Source organism: Oncorhynchus kisutch, linkage group LG8 (assembly GCF_002021735.2).
Source record: "Oncorhynchus kisutch isolate 150728-3 linkage group LG8, Okis_V2, whole genome shotgun sequence".
Taxonomy (NCBI): domain Eukaryota; kingdom Metazoa; phylum Chordata; class Actinopteri; order Salmoniformes; family Salmonidae; genus Oncorhynchus; species Oncorhynchus kisutch.
Genome location: NC_034181.2, coordinates 25,323,460 through 25,339,662, shown reverse-complemented (window position 1 = coordinate 25,339,662; position 16,203 = coordinate 25,323,460). Strand labels below are relative to the sequence as shown.

Here is a 16,203-nt window from a genome sequence, read left to right as displayed (position 1 = left end):
AGTAGGTCCCCACACTCATAACAGAAGTTCCTGTGGTTCCCGCTTGTCTCTTTTTCCACTCAACCGTCCCCACAAAATCCAGGTTCTTCTTCTTCTTCATCAATCGGCCTCTCTATACAGACAAGAGACTTGTCTCTGCGCCCTAACAATTGGAATAGGCTGTCTAGCTCCCGTCTATCCTTTCTTTGGATTTGTGGATCTAATTATTTTCCAAAAATGTTTAATATTTGATGAGGGTTGTTGAATTCAACCACCTGTATTCCACAGGAGGTTGGTGTCACCTTAATTAGGGAGATCGGTCTCGTTGTAATGATGAGCGGAGTAGATGAAATGGTAACAAATACATCAAACACATGGTTTCCAGGTGTTTGATGCCATTCCATTTGCTCCGTTCCATTTGAGCTTTTTTCCCTCAGCAGCTACCTGTGCTGTATTCAATGGAGAGATGCTATGCTACTAGCCTCATGTCATGAATATGCATAGCCATCTCGAGACAACTCTGATATCAGGTGTTTTGCGGGGATGTCATGTGTCCTTATATTTATATTGTACCTTTATATCAGTACACTCGTAACAAATTAAGCAATACGAAAATGATATTCAATCAAATAAACCTCACGTAGCAAATAGGCCATTCATTTGATGTTTTACCAAATTCTAAACTCATTGATCTACATACAAAAACTCCTTGCTTGGTGTGCAATTCTTTTTTTAACGCCACCTGCTGGAGGGAGACAGATTTTCCGCAGAGTTGGGCCTCTCTCTTTAACCTCTTCCTCTCTGACTGCAGCTCCGGTCCTGCCCCATAATGACGTGGCTAGCATGCGGAAGCAAATTCAAAACTCAGGAGTGAAGACCGAAGACAAGATGCATCGGCAAAGAAGATACTTATAATGGCGCCAAATTCGGCCAGTACACAAACAAAATATAATTTTGTTTTTGTCATTGATAGTTGGAAACTTGCTTCAAACGTTACTGGCTGTTTAGAATATTTTTAACCAACTTTTGGTACATATTGTGGTAGCTAGTTTGTTAACTTAGTTACCATAATTATTCTTGCTTGTTCTAACGTTAACTTTATGTATTAAATGCAGGGTCTCACTTGAGGTGAAGGATGGAGACTGGGGGGACCTCCTCCAGTGGGGAGGGCTTCCTCTCCAGAATGGCCCTCAATGACAACAAGGCTGGAATGGAGGGCCTTGACAGGGACAAGATAAACAAGATCATCATGAAGTCCTCCAAGGTACCATGTTGAGAACTTCTGTCTGTATCCAAACAGCCAAACTAACACTCGCCTAGACTCTGAGTTAATACCCTAGTTAGCTACCTTACTGTAATGTAATGGCACAGGAACAGACAAACCCACTTGTTGAGGCCCAGTGTAACATGGCCAGTTACTGGAGGTCATCAGCCTCTGTGTTTACCTTCCTCTCCTACAGGGCTCCAGGTTCTATGAGAACGAGATGAAAAAGGAACAGCAGGTGAACCAGCGCATTGAGAGGATGATGCTGCAGAAAGCACACATCACTGAGCAACAGTTGAGCAAAGCACAAACACAGGTACAGTGCAGGCGGGCTCTATACACACGCGGGCTCCCGAATGGTGCAGCGGTCTAAGGCACTGCATCTCAGTGCTGCAGACCCTGGTTTGATTCCAGGCTGTATCACAACCGGCTATGATTGAGAGTCCCATAGGGCGACGCACAATTGGCCCAGCGTCGTTAGGGTTTGGACGGGGTAGGCCATCATTGTAAACTGACTTTCTGAGTTAAATAAAATTGTAAAAACACACACACATTATGCGACCTCTGACACACAGATACAGTAAGTTTATAGCTTCTACAGTATATTTTGTTTTACATTTATTTATCTAGGCAAGTCAGTTAAGAACAAATTCTTATTTTCAATGACTGCCTTGGAACAGTGGGTTAACTGCCTTGTTCTGGGGCAGAACGACAGGTTTTTACCTTGTCAGCTCGGGGATTCGATCTTGTAACCTTTCGGTTACTAGTCCAATGCTAGGCTACCTTCCGCCCCCATATATTTAGGTGTTATAATTTGATTGAAGTTCTGTCGCCTCTGAACGTCTTGTTGTAGGTGGAAAAGATGACCTTTGACCTGGAGAGGGTTCGTGACTTGAGCCGTGTTATTGTGCACGTGGATATGGATGCCTTCTACGCTGCGGTGGAGACGAGAGACTGTCCTGACCTGAAGGACAAACCCATGGCCGTGGGCTCTATGAGCATGCTGGTGAGATTCTATACAGGACTGTTAATTTGCTAGCAACATACACTACATGGCCTGAAGTATGTGGACACCTCTTTTCCTATTAGGGAATTTGGCCATTTCAGCCACACGTTGCTGACAAGTGTACAAAATCAAGCACACAGCCATGCATACTCCATAGACAAACATTGGGAGTAGAATGGCACGTACTGAAGTGACATTCAACTTCCAACATGGCACCATCATAGGATGCCACCTTTCCAACAATTCTGTTCGTAAAATTTCTGCGTTGCTAGAGCTGCCCCGGTCAACTGTAAGTGCTGTTATTGTGAAGTGGAATAGTCTAGGAGCAACAACGGCTCAGCCGCGAAGTGGTAGGCCACACAAGCTCACAGAACGGGAGCGGCGGGTGCTGAAGCGCATAGCGTGTAAAAATCGTCTGTCCTCGATTGTAACTCTCACTACCGAGTTCCAAACTGCCTCATGGAAGCAACGTCAGTACAATAACTGTACGTCGGGAGCTTAATGAAATGGGTTTCCCTGGCCGAGTAGCCACACACAAGCCTAATATCACCATGCACAATGCCAAGTGTCGGCTGGAGTGGTGTAAAGCTCGCCGCCATTGGACTCTCTGGAGTGATGAATCACGCTTCACCATCTGGCAGTCCGACAGACGAATCTGGGTTTGGCTGATGCCAGGTAAACGTTACCTGCCCCAATGCATAGTGCCAACTGTAAAGTTTGGTGGAGGAGGAATAATGATCTGGGGCTGTTCATGGTTTGGGCTAGGCCCCTTAGTTCCAGTGAAGGAAAATGTTAACTCTACAGCATACAGTGACATTCTAGACGATTATGTGCTTCCAACTTTCCGGCAACAGTTTGGGGAAGGCCCTTTCCTGTATCAGCATTACAATGCCCCCATGCACAAAGTGAGGTCCATACAGAAATGCTTTGTTGAGATCAGTGTGGAAGAACTTGACTTTCCTGCACAGAGCTCTGACCTCTACCCCATCGAACACCTTTGAGATGAATTGGAACGCTGACATCAGTGCCGACTTCACTAATTGTCTTGTAGCTGAATGTAAGCAAGTCCCCGCAGCAATGTTCCAACATCTAGTGGAATGCCTTCCCAGAAGAGTTATAGCAGCGAAGGGGGGGACCAACTCTATATTAATGCCCATGATTTTGGAAGGAGATGTTTGACGAGCAGGTGTCAACATACTTTTGGCCATGTAGTGTATAAGCACAAGGCTTCTTATGAGCGAGACAGGATTTGGAAGGCTGGCCATGCAAGACTGGAGACAAGCAAAATAATATATAATTATATATTATTATTATTATATAGTTTGTGATACCAAATGTCTAGTTATATGATGTCAAAATAAGAAAGCCAAACCTGTTGACTTAGTCATCCTCGCTACCCAGAGGGAGGTTCATATCTGGCGATCTTTCTCACACTGGTTCTCTTTCATGTATGAACTAGTTTATGGTGATCTAACTGGATCTGAAAGATGGCCCATTATTGCACTACAACAATTACCTCGTATTGTGCCCCAGGTTGTGTCTACAACTTGTATATGTTTTATCCACTCTCCTCAGACAACTTCCAACTACCATGCAAGGAAGTTTGGGGTCCGTGCCGCCATGCCTGGCTTCATCGCGAAGAAGCTCTGCCCAAACCTGGTTATTGTTCCAACCGACTTTGACAAATACAGAGCAGTGAGCGCTGAAGTAAGGATCTGACACACACAGTGTTTCAGTGGCCAGTGAGGCTTTTACTATATGTATAAATCCTCCCCAAACAGACATATGGGTCACTAATTATCCTATTCCTCTGCTAGGTCCAAGAGATCTTTGCAGACTATGACCCTCACTTCCTTCCCATGAGTCTGGACGAGGCCTACCTGGACATCAGTGGGCACCTGGAGCAGAGGAGGGTCTGGCCAGAGGCCCTGCGTACCCACCGTCTCCGGACCAACGACACTGGGACAGCTACATCCGTGTCAGTGCCAGGTCAGGAGTCGCTGTCTAAATACAGTGGATTACTGTATAATAAATGTGTCATGTTCATTTGTTACACTGTGGGATTCCTTTTTTAAACCCATTTTGCAGTTATAGTTTACATACTGTGATAAAGTTGTCATTTGTAAGACAACTTTGAGAGTCAATTTTAAGTAGTTCGAATGCGATATAAAGGCAGATACATGTTCTATGGTAGATATAACCAAAGTAAAGAGGGTTATTAAGAGCTTAATAGCATAAGCCTCATCTAATTCTTCCTTCATTTTCTGCCTGACAGAAAGTAAATTAGAAGGGATTAGAACTATGTATGTGTAGTCCCTCTCGGTTTCTCTTATCTAGTTCACTTTTGCCACCTGTCAAGTATAGCAAGTGACAAGGGGGGCAGAAGATAAGAGACATGGACACAGCTGTGAATCATCTCACACCTCTCTCTCTCTCTAGTTGAGGAGCAGGGTGATGGCCTACAGGAGACAGTAGAGGGTCTGTCTCCGGTCCTGTTTGAGGACAGCCCCAGCTCCTCCTCCTGCCCCTTTCTGCAGGATGCTCCTGGCGGCGGGGCTGGGGGAGACGTGATTGTGTTTGGGACCTGTGCCGAGGAGGCGGTGAGAGAGATGCGTTTCCGCATCGAGCAGAAAACCTCACTTACTGCCAGCGCAGGTGAGAGAGACGCTGTGTGTTCATTTTCCTCAGAGGACACATTGTCTGAGTCCCTATTCTGTATGTAGTCACATCAAGCTTGTATCACATTTGCCATGGGTCTTTTATTGGTCATTCTTCTAGGCATTGCCCCAAACATGATGCTGGCCAAGGTGTGTAGTGATAAGAACAAACCCAACGGCCAGTACAGACTCCCCTCTAACCGACAGGCTGTCATGGTATTCATACAGGACCTGCCAGTCCGGAAGGTAGGCTGCTATACACTTCAGCCCCAAACCTAGACAGCCTATTAAGGGATGTTTACTCAATGATATTTTTTATGGATCATGTTGCTAGCTGATGGCCTACAAATAAAGATGAGTAAAATATGGTATTTTGGTGTGCCAGGTATCAGGCATTGGGAACGTGACAGAGAAGATGCTGGGAGCTCTAGGTATCACCAGCTGTATCCATCTTGGCCAGGAGATGGCGCTGCTGGCCTTGCTGTTCTCTGAGACATCCTGGCACCACTTCCTCGACATCTCCCTGGGCTTGGGCTCCACACACATCGAGAGGTTCTGGCCGGGCAGGCAGAGGGGGTGGGCAGGACAGAGAGGGGCAACTATACAGTAGATGAATCCTTCAAATGAGTTCAAGTCATCTGACTTGAGTCTGTCTGTTTTTTTATTTACTTACAGGGACGGGGAGAGAAAAAGCATGAGCACAGAGAGGTAGTTGTTTTTCTTTTCTGGCAACATACAGTGAGCTCAAAGTATTTTCACAGTGACATATTTGTTGTTGTTTTGGCTCTACTCAAGCACATAGGATTTGAAATGACAGTTACTATTAACCCTAAGGTTAACCTTAAAGTGCAGACGGTCAACTTTAATTTGAGGTTATTATATCCATATTGGGTGAACCGTTTAGAACTGACAACTTTTTGTACATAGTCTCCCCATTTTAGGGAACTGAAAGTATTTTGACAAATTCACTTATGTGTGTTAAAGTAGTCAAGGGTTTAGTATTTTGTTCCATATTCTTAGCACGTAATGATTACATCAAGCTTGTGACTCTAAAAACTTGTCAGATGCTGTTGCAGTTTGTTTTTGTTGTTTCAGATTATTTTGTCTCAAATAGAAATTAATTGTAAATCATTTGTCATTTTGGAGTCACTTTTATTCTAAATAAGAATAGAGTACTTGTTTCTGAACACTTCTCCATTAACATTGATGCTACCATGATTCTGGATAATAATGCATGAGTCGTGAATAACTATGAGTGAGAACGTTTGAGTCCTCTCACCATTACCAATAATGGGAGGTTAGCCATTTTGGTTGGGTAAACTTTCTCACTCATCAGTACCTTATCAACCATTCATTTCTATTTGGCACAAAATAATCTGAGACGCAACCAAAACAAACTGTAAATGCATCAAACAAGTGTGTAGAGTCACAAGCTTGATGTAGTTATTGCGTGCTAGGAATATGTGACCAAATGCTAAACTTTTTACGACTTAAATACGCACGTTAATTTGGGTTGCCTGGCTACCCAGACTCCTTGCTCCAGCCAAATGCAACGCCACGCCTACGGACGTTAGTTTCTTCTCCGCAATGAGTCTGGACCTGAGTACCTCCCCGACCTTTCACCGAATGCAAACCCATTCGGGGCCGTCTGATTAGTCCAGAAACCGATGGGTTGAGCCAGAACACACGTATAAAGTGGCGGTTTTAAAATTCGTCATTGGCTTTGATACTATGATACGTTAGAGACAATCTTAATTGCTGACCTTTTTTTTGTGCAACACCCCTCGTCACCACAATCGACTTCAATGATGGCATTCTCAGACTAAAGTATGTAGCGAACGACAGACCAGCGGAAGAATTCGGTGTGAGTTGCCAGGCTATAAAACGGGGGGGGGGGGGGGACTATGTACAGGGACTATGTACAAAAAGTTCTGTCATTTCTAAACGGTTCACCCAATGTATTCGCCTCATAATAACCAGACTGATTGCCGCTGTGCAGTGAACATTCATGTAAGCTTACAAGATCAGGTGGCTTGCTAGGCTACCGATATGGATGAAAATACCCTCAAATTAAAGCTGACCGTCTGCACTTTAAATGCGTTTATTTATTTCACATATCCAGTTCAGAGGCAGAATTACAAAAAATGTCACTGTCCAAATACTTTTGGACCTTACTGTATGTGTGAAATAAATAGATAAATAATGGAACGTACTCTAATACTCTCCCCACATCCAACATGTTTCTCTGTCTCCTTCATTCTCTGTCAGGACATTTGGAGAGATGGTTGCATTAGAGGAGCAGTCCTCTCTGTGCAGGCAGCTGTGTCAAGACCTGGCTCAGGACCTGCAGAAGGAGGCTCTCAAGGTACTCCACAGCAGTGGTTTTCAACCCTCTCCTCGGGGACCTCCAGACGTTTCACAATTTTGTTGTATTCCTGAACTACCTCACCTGTTTCAACTTTTCAGAGGCTTGATGATTAGTTGTCAAGTTGAATCAGTTGTGGTAGCTGTAGAATAGTTAAAATACTTGGAAGGACTGGGGGTCCCCGAGGAGAGGTTTGAAAGTACAGCTCGGTACACATTTAGTAATGGTATAGGTTGTGTAGCACATTTCTCCTCCTCGCTTAGAGTATATTTTCTTAAACACAAATTCACTTGGATTCATAGTAAAAGTGTTTGAAATCAAACAACGATTCCCTAGTATTTGGCTTTATGTGGCTATTTTTTTTTGTGATACAAAACCGTTCGCCAGTACATGGAACTGTGTTATGGCCGGCGTTAGTATTCAGCACCATTGTGAACAGCCATTGTCTGGCTGCCTCTGGCTGCCTATTTTTTTCTCTGGGGAAGTGTTATGAGAATTTTGTTATCAATGTTCATAAACTTCAATTAATCTACTCAGTCTGCAACCCAGAGTTTGTAAGATTCTGATTTAAATGAAACAGATTTCTCAGCTTACAATAGTCAAAATGTTTATTCACGAGGACGTCCTAACATCAAAAATGCAAACCCAGTCTTTATAACACACACAAACAAGTTCAAATCTTAAGATACGCCTTGCTTAGACAGTCTGTGTTTTTCCACTACATAGATACATTGTTTAATCTGCAACGTTTCATAATTTTCTGCAAGCCTAACAGTTTCTCCCCTCCACGGGTGGAAACAATGTCCTGTAAGGAACACAGTAGTCCAGCTTGTCTGTCGACAGCTCCTCTTATCATTTGTTTCCCACTTGCACCCTGCTTACATACTAAAAAGGAACAAAAGGTCCTTGTTCTAATTCTGACTAAAACTACACACATCATCAGATTATAGTTTTATGATTCTAATCAATTTCATACAATTATATGGTTTCAGAGTGGAATTATTTAATCATTATCTTTCAACATATAAATTATTTTATCAGGAAGAGAGAGCAGAAAAGTGTTCTTGAACAGAAAGGATATTTCCTCAGAGAGGGTATTTAGAAGGGTATTTTGGGGTCACAGAACATCACAATATCAGTGTTGGATCCCAGAATCATCTCACACAATTACTAGAGCGTCTGTTTCCCTCCAATCGATAGAGAGAGCTGCCTTGGCACGACCATCACCCCCTGGCTTAGCCCTAATGTTCTTTTGATAGCTGGAGGAAATAGAGAGCAATTATGGAGAATACCAGGGACCAGTGTGATCCTCAGCCTGCCTGGTGAATAGGCTGCTTGGGGATGATCATCACGCTCTTAGGAAAATGTCTTTGACCCTTCTTCACTTAGTGTCATCTATCAGTCAAATCAATATCTGTTTTGTCCTTTGACTCCATCCCCAGGTTCAACCAGATATATCCTGTAATTCCCCATGTCATTGCTTTGTTTTCTTCCAGGGCAAGACAGTGACGTTGAAGCTTAAAAATGTCAACTTTGAAGTGAAAACCAGAGCGTGGACATTGCCGTGTGCCGTTGCTACGAGTGACGAGCTCTTTGCTGTCGCTAAGGACTTGCTGAAGACTGAGATTGACAACGTCAGCCCCCAGCCACTGAGACTGAGGCTCATGGGTAACCTTAATTCACCTTCTCTCACTGGTTTAAATGGAGTATACCACTGGAAAAAAATACTTAATATCACATTTCATGTCTGTTGTATAGATCAATAATATATGAAGTACCTTCTACTGATTCTGTTATTAATTATTATCTTTAATTCAAATCAATCCTTGCGTGTCTGCAGGCATTCGAGTTTCCAGCTTTGTCAGCGCTGACGACAAGAAACCCCAGCAGAAGAGCATTGTGGGATTCCTCCAGAAAGGCAGGGCTGACACCAGTAGCTCCTCACAGATCTCCTCCCACAAGCCTGTGAAAGATCGTCAACCTAAGCCTCCAGGCCATACCCAGCCCTTTCCTTCACTGGTACAGCAGAGCCAGGGGCAGGAGGATCACCCATGGGTACCCAGCTGGGGAGTAGTGGAGGTGGGGAGGACTGGGGAGCAGCAGCAGTCCTTCTTCCAAAAAGCTCGCGCCCAGAGGCTGCGGCTGCAAGCTGAGAGAGAGGACCCACCAGAGGATGGAAAGTGGAACGTCTTAGAGACCAGACTGGGCCCAGCCTCATCAGCCACTAAGCCCAAACAGACACAGACACCCATTCAGAAGAATCCAAATACATCAGCAGAGACACACTTCTCTATGAGTGCATTGACAGCTTCTGACAACATGACACATGCACCTACAGCCAGCAGCACAGAGGCCCATGTGTCTACTTCATTGTGCTGGTCCACAGAGCCAGGGACAGACAGTCTGACCTGCCCTGTGTGCTTCAGGGAGGTGAACATCACAGACCTGACAGTCTTCAACAGACATGTTGACCAGTGTCTCAGTGGGGTTCCTATGGAGCACAACATTCACACAGACACAGAACTAGAGAGAGGCTCCAGTGTCTGTGAGGAGGAGGTAGAGAAAGAGAGGGAAGGGGAGATTGAGAAAGAGATAGCTGAAGGGGAAAGGAGGAGGGAGGATAGATTGGAGAAAGGTAGGGACCCACTCAGTAGGTGCATGTTGGACTCATTGGGCCTTCGATTGGACTCTAGTGCAGGTGATAATAAAGGACTACTTCTGTATGAGACTAGTACAACTAATATTTCACTAAACGCTGTGGCCCTGAACCCTGTCTGCCTTAACACTTGTCCAAATGGAGGTGTGTCTATACCTAGAGTTACAGACCCTAACATCCTGAAGGGTTCATCTCAAAGTGACCCTTGTGTTCATCCGTTGTCCCCAGGTGGCCCTTGGCCAATGACTATGCCCAAGTTTGAGTCACATGACCCCAGAGAACCCGCCCTCACCTGCCCAGTGTGTCAGGTGACACAGGACACCGATAACCTCACCCTCTTTAACCGACACGTTGACCTCTGTCTAAACCAGGAGGTCTTACATGAGCTTGAAGGACTGGCGTCTGTGGACTGCACCACCCACAATGCAACACCTGCTGCCCACAAAGGTCAGTGTTTTAGAGATGTTTTATTTAATGATTGATCACACATTACATGTCACCATGGGGCACCGTGTGCAGATCGATGAGGGAAAAAACAATTAAATCCATGTTAGAACAAGGCTGCAACACAACAAAATGCGGGGAAAAGCCAAGGGGTCCGAACATTCTCCGAACGCACTGCACGTAATGGAGCTCCATTTGTTCAGTTCTGTAAATAACTCACACGCTTGAAATCGAAAGACAACTCAAATGTGTCCTACAAAGCACCAACATTATTTACAAAATGTAAATGGTACAGAACAAAAACTGATATCTGGATCAAATACATTAACATAAAATGTATACACTACTCTACCTGATTTAGTGCTGATCTTCAAATATTCTTTATATTAAGCTTTTCAATACATATTGTTTTGCAAATGACAGTATGGACTATAACTACGGCTGTTCTGATCTGTTGTTGCACATTGTTCATGAATGTGTGTCTTGTAGTTCTTATACAAGGCCAAATTTAAAGTGTATTATGAATAGGAAAAACACATCCCAGAAACATGTAGTTCTGTCCTTGAACTGTTCTTGTCTATTAATGTGCTATATGATGTCATGTTTTGTGTGGACCCCAGGAAGAGTAGCTGCTGATTTTGCAACAGCTAATGGGGATCCTAATAAAATACCAAATGGTCATTAAAATAGACCAAGAACCTAACCTAACCACCCGGTTTTCAATGCGCTTCCAATGTCAGTCACATCCCCAGTGTTTACATGGGTCCTGTTTCTGCCTGTTTTTACTCAATATGTAATCCAGGAGATTGTAAAATGAGGTTGAGTATATTTTCTTCCAAGAAAGAGTGAAACTGACCTGGTCTAAGGGTGAAACTAGAAGATTGTTTGGCCACTGTGAGGCCAGTCTGTCTGTCTCAGTGACATGGTATTGTGGGGGCTGTGTATTGATTTCCTTTGAGAGAGCGAAGACGTCTCATTTCACACTGTGGGGCCTCCCCTGCCCTGCTCACTGCCCCTGGTAAATCACCTCTTCACCCATTCAATCCTGACAATGGAAAGAAAGTCTCTTCCAGTTTCCTCTTAACTAACTTGCCTGTGAGGTTGCAGTCTTTATAGCTTTGAAAAGAACACAAATTACTAAATTGCTTGTCGAACCTAGACAGTTGTCATTCTTTTTTTCCTAATGGGCTTTTCCTGTTTCCCGCCCACAGAGCGAGAGCAGCCCCTGCGGAGAGCGCCACAGAAAGGCAAGAGCAAAAGGTGAGACTAGCTACAACTTCTTAGACATATCTCTGACTCAGGATGTATATATCAGAGATTGGAGTGTCACTCAGAAAGGAGCGAGATAATTGATTTAGATGTACCCATGGTTACTGACTCATCATGTTAGCAACACCCTAGCTTTGAATTGGATCAATTAACATTGTCAATTGACTTGAAAGTCAACACATTCACAATGGACTTAATTAAACACAAATGTTGCGTGGTAGATTAAAATATTGACCAGAAGTTGACAAGAAGGTTTCAGATACTGGTGAAGACAGAGTGAGAATTGTGCAGTAAAATCAAATGTATTTATATAGCCCTTCTTACATCAGCTGATATCTCAAAGTGCTGTACAGAAACCCAGCCTAAAACCCCAAACAGCAAGCAATGCAGTTGTAGAAGCACAGTGGCTAGGAAAAACTCCCTAGAAAGACCAAAACCTAGGAAGAAACCTAGAGAGGAACCAGGCTATGAGGGGTGGCCAGTCCTCTTCTGGCTGTGCCGGGTGGAGATTATAACAGAACATGGCCAAGATGTTCAAATGTTCATAAATGACCAGCATGGTCAAATAATAATAATCACAATAGTTGTTGAGGGTGCAACAGGTCAGCACCTCAGGAGTAAATGTCAGTTGGCTTTTCATAGCCGATCATTGAGAGTATCTCTACCGCTCCTGCTGTCTCTAGAGAGTTGAAAACAGCAGGTCTGGGACAGGTAGCACGTCCGGTGAACAGGTTAGGGTTCCTTAGCCGCAGGCAGAACAGTTGAAACTGGAGCAGCAGCACGGCCAGGTGGACTGGGGACAGCAAGGAGTCATCATGCCAAAGAAAGAAAGAGAGAATTAGAGAGAGCATACTTAAATTCACACAGGACACCGAATAAAACAGGAGAAATACTCCAGATATAACAGACTGACCCTAGCCCCCCAACACACGAACTACTGCAGCATAAACACTGGAGGCTGAGACAGGAGGGGTCAGGAGACACTGTGGCCCCATCCGATGATACCCCCGGACAGGGCCAAACAGGCAGGATATAACCCCACCCACTTTGCCAAAGCACAGCCCCCACACCACTAGAGGGATATCTTCAACCACCAACTTACCATCCTGAGACAAGGCCGAGTATAGCCCACAAAGATCTCCGCCACGGCACAACCTAAGGGGGGGGGTGCCAACCCAGACAGGAAGACCACGTCAGTGACTCAACCCACGCACCCCTCCTAGGGACGGCATGGAAGAGCACCAGTAAGCCACAGACTCAGCCCCTGTAATAGGGTTAGAGGCAGAGAATCACAGTGGAGATGGGGGACCCGGCCAGGCAGAGTGGGCAAGGGTGGTTCGTTGCTCCAGTGCCTTTCCGTTCACCTTCACACTCCTGGGCCAGACTACACTCAATCATAGGACCTACTGAAGAGATGAGTCTTCAATAAAGACTTAAAGGATGAGACTAAGTCTGCGTCTCTCACATGGGTAGGCAGACCATTCCATAAAAATTGAGCTCTATAGGAGAAAGCCCTGTCTCCAGCTGTTTGCTTAGACATTCTAGGGACAATTATGAGGCCTGCGCCTTGTGACCATAATGTACGTGTAGGTATGTACGGCAGGACCAAATCAGAAAGATAGGTAGGAGCAAGCCCATGTAATGCTTTGTAGGTTAGCAGTAAAACCTTGAAATCAGCCCTTGCCTTAACAGGCAGCCAGTGTAGGAGGAGGCTAGCACTGGAATAATATGATCACATTGTTGGGTTCTAGTCAGGATTCTAGCAGCCGTATTTAGCACTAACTGACGTTTATTTAGTGCTTTATCCAGGTAGCCGGAAAGTAGAGCATTGCAGTAGTCTAACCTAGAAGTAACAAAAGCATGGATTAATTTTTCAGCATAATTTTTGGACAATACATTTCTGATTTTTGCAATGTTACGTAGATGGAAAAAAGCTGTCCTTGAAATGGTCTTGATATGTTCGTCAAAGGAGAGATCAGGGTCCCGAGTAACGCCGAGGTCCTTCACAGTTTTATTTGAGACGACTGTACAACCATCAAGATTAATTGTCAGATTCAACAGAAGATCTTTGTTTCTTGGGACGTAGAACAAGCATCTCTGTTTTGTCTGAGTTTAAAAGTAGAAAGTTTGCAGCCATCCACTTCCTTATGTGCGAAACACAGGCTTCCAGCGAGGGCAATTTTGGGGCTTCAGAGGACAAAACAAAACATTCACAGAGACAAACTGATATCTTTCCGACAGATAAGATCTAAACCAGGCCAGAACTTGTCTGTGTAGACCAATTTGGGTTTCCAATCTCTCCAAAAGAATGTGGTGATTGATGGTATCAAAAGCAGCACTAAGGTCTAGGAGCACCAGGACAGATGCAGAGCCTCAGTCTGACGCCATAAAAAAATGTGCTGTGTTTCGTTCTGGCTACTTTTCCAGGAGAGGCTCGTCTCCCCCGCCCCCATCTAAGAAGGTCAAAGCCCTGGGCCCAGCTCGGAACACCATCGACAAGTTCTTTAGGTGACAACACACACGAAGACCAAGAGGATGGCATGTTATTCTCAGACGGTGATGAAGACTGACTGTTACCTGGATCTCAGGTGAATGGAGTGCTGGTGACCTCACTAGAAACCATACCTACCTACCTAGTACTTCTTGGATTGCTGACCATTTGGATTGCTTACTCAAGAAATGAAGATGCACTTTCTTCTTTCTATAATGTTAGTTTTTATGTATGTTGTTCATTCTTTAATGTCATAATGGTCATAAATTGCTTTATTTATTTATTGTACTGCTATAATTGATCATGCACTAGCTGCGGCTAAATGAGGGGACTGTGTGTGTTTTGCACCATTTTAGATGTAAAGAAGAAGGTGCACAATGGATGTGAAGAATAGGGGTTAGAATAACTAAACAGTAGATTACATTTTTTAAATACACTGAACAAAAATATAAATGCAGCATATAGTGTTGGTCTGCACAAAAAGTTTATTTCTCTCAACTTTTGTGCACAAATTTGTTTACATCCCTGTTACTGGGCCTTTCTCCTTTGCCAAAATAATCCATCCACCTGATAAGTGTGGCATATCAAGAAGATTAAATAGCATGATCATTACACATGTGCGCATGTGCTGGGGACAACAAAGGGCACTCTAAAATGTGCCGTTTTGTCACACAACACAATGCCACTGACATCTCAAGTTTTGAGGGAGCGTGCAATTGGCATGCTGACCGCAGGAATGTCCACCAGAGCTGTTGCCAGATAATTAAATGTAAATTTTTCTACCATAAGACGCCTCCGTCGTTTTAGAGAATTTGGCAGTGCCTCACAACCGCAGACCAGGTGCAACCACGCCAGCCCAGGACCTCCACATCTGGCTTCTTCAACTGCGGAATCATCTGAGATCAGCCATCTGGACAGCTGATTAAACTGTGGGTTTGCACAACCAAAATATTTCTGCACAAACTGTCTCAGGGTAGCTCATCTGCATGCTCATTGTCTTCATTAGGGTCTTGATCTGACTGTAGTTCGGCATCGTAACCGACTTCATTTGGGAAAAATGCTCATCTTCGATGGCCACTGGCTCTTCCCAGATTAATCATGGTTTCAACTGTACCGGGCAGATGGCAGACAGCATGTATGGCATCGTGTTGGCGAGCGGTTTGCTGATGTCAACATTGTGAACGGAGTGCCCCATGGTGGCGGTGGGGTTATGGTATGGGCAGGCATTAGCTACGGATAATGAACACGATTGCATTTTATCGATGGCAATTTGAACACAGAGATATCGTGACGAGATCCTGAGGCCCATTGTTGTGCCATTTATCCACCAACATCACCTCATGTTTCACCATGATAATGCACGGCCCCATGTCGCATGGATCTGTACACAATTTCTGGAAGCTGGAAATGTCCCAGTTCTTCATGGCCTGCATACTCTTCATATATGTCACCCATTGAGCATGTTTGGGATGCTCTAGATCAACGTATACGACAGCGTGTTCCAGTTCCCGCCAATATCGAGCAACTTCAAAGAGGAGTGGGACAACAGCGTGATCAACTCTATGCGCTGCATGAGGCAAATGGTGGTCACACCACATACTGACTGATTTTCTGATCCATGCCCTACCTTTTTTTTTTTTAAGTTATGCATCTGTTGGTGACATCTGTATTCCCAGTCATTGTGAAATCCATAGATTAGGGCCTAATTTATTTATTTAAATTGACTGATTTCCTTATATGAATGGTAACTCAGTAAAATCTTTGCAATTGTTCCATGTTAAGTTTATATTTTTGTTCAGTGTATTATAGTTTTGCATAAGGAAACTTAAATATCTAAATTATTTTAGATTATATTTAAATGTGCATTTAGTATTTAAGATGTTTCCACAAGAATATTGCTCAAAGTTATCACCATGTTGACATTTGCTGAATGAACTGTGTTGGCAATCAATTATTCTCCTTGTTAAACTTTGTAAAGTCTCTGTGTCAATGTTGATGAGTATTTAATGTGTGCAGTATAAATCCATTTAAAACACACCTAAGGCCTCAACTACTTTCGGAGTTTTGATTGG

At 44.0% G+C, this 16,203-nt stretch overlaps 1 protein-coding gene across 2 annotated transcripts; it reads left to right on the top strand.

Annotated features, from left to right (window-relative positions):
* Positions 1-809: 809 nt before the first annotated feature.
* On the top strand, positions 810-16,082 carry LOC109896016 (DNA polymerase kappa-like). Of its 2 annotated transcripts, XM_020490201.2 has the most exons (16): positions 810-908; positions 1,095-1,243; positions 1,440-1,559; positions 2,097-2,249; positions 3,825-3,956; positions 4,067-4,238; positions 4,689-4,904; positions 5,028-5,152; positions 5,292-5,458; positions 5,582-5,614; positions 7,175-7,271; positions 8,768-8,939; positions 9,112-9,969; positions 10,156-10,374; positions 11,583-11,631; positions 14,068-14,410. In XM_020490201.2, exons 2-16 carry the CDS (start codon positions 1,115-1,117, stop codon positions 14,150-14,152), a joined length of 2,727 nt encoding a protein of 908 aa, XP_020345790.1. In that variant the 5' UTR covers positions 810-908; positions 1,095-1,114; the 3' UTR covers positions 14,153-14,410. The 2 variants fall into 2 exon arrangements, with proteins under 2 accessions (XP_020345790.1, XP_020345788.1); XM_020490199.2 differs by having other exon boundaries at positions 9,112-10,374; positions 14,068-16,082.
* The last annotated feature ends 121 nt before the right edge of the window (positions 16,083-16,203 follow it).

What these genes read in the sequence shown, in the direction of transcription:
- LOC109896016 (XM_020490199.2), top strand. Translation starts at nt 1,115, where the DNA reads ATGGAGACTGGGGGGACCTCCTCCAGTGGGGAGGGCTTCCTCTCCAGA. An exon ending in AAAAGCATGAGCACAGAGAG is followed by an intron (nt 5,615 to 7,174) that starts GTAGTTGTTTTT and finishes ATTCTCTGTCAG; the next exon opens with GACATTTGGAGAGATGGTTG. An exon ending in AACACCTGCTGCCCACAAAG is followed by an intron (nt 10,375 to 11,582) that starts GTCAGTGTTTTA and finishes TCCCGCCCACAG; the next exon opens with AGCGAGAGCAGCCCCTGCGG.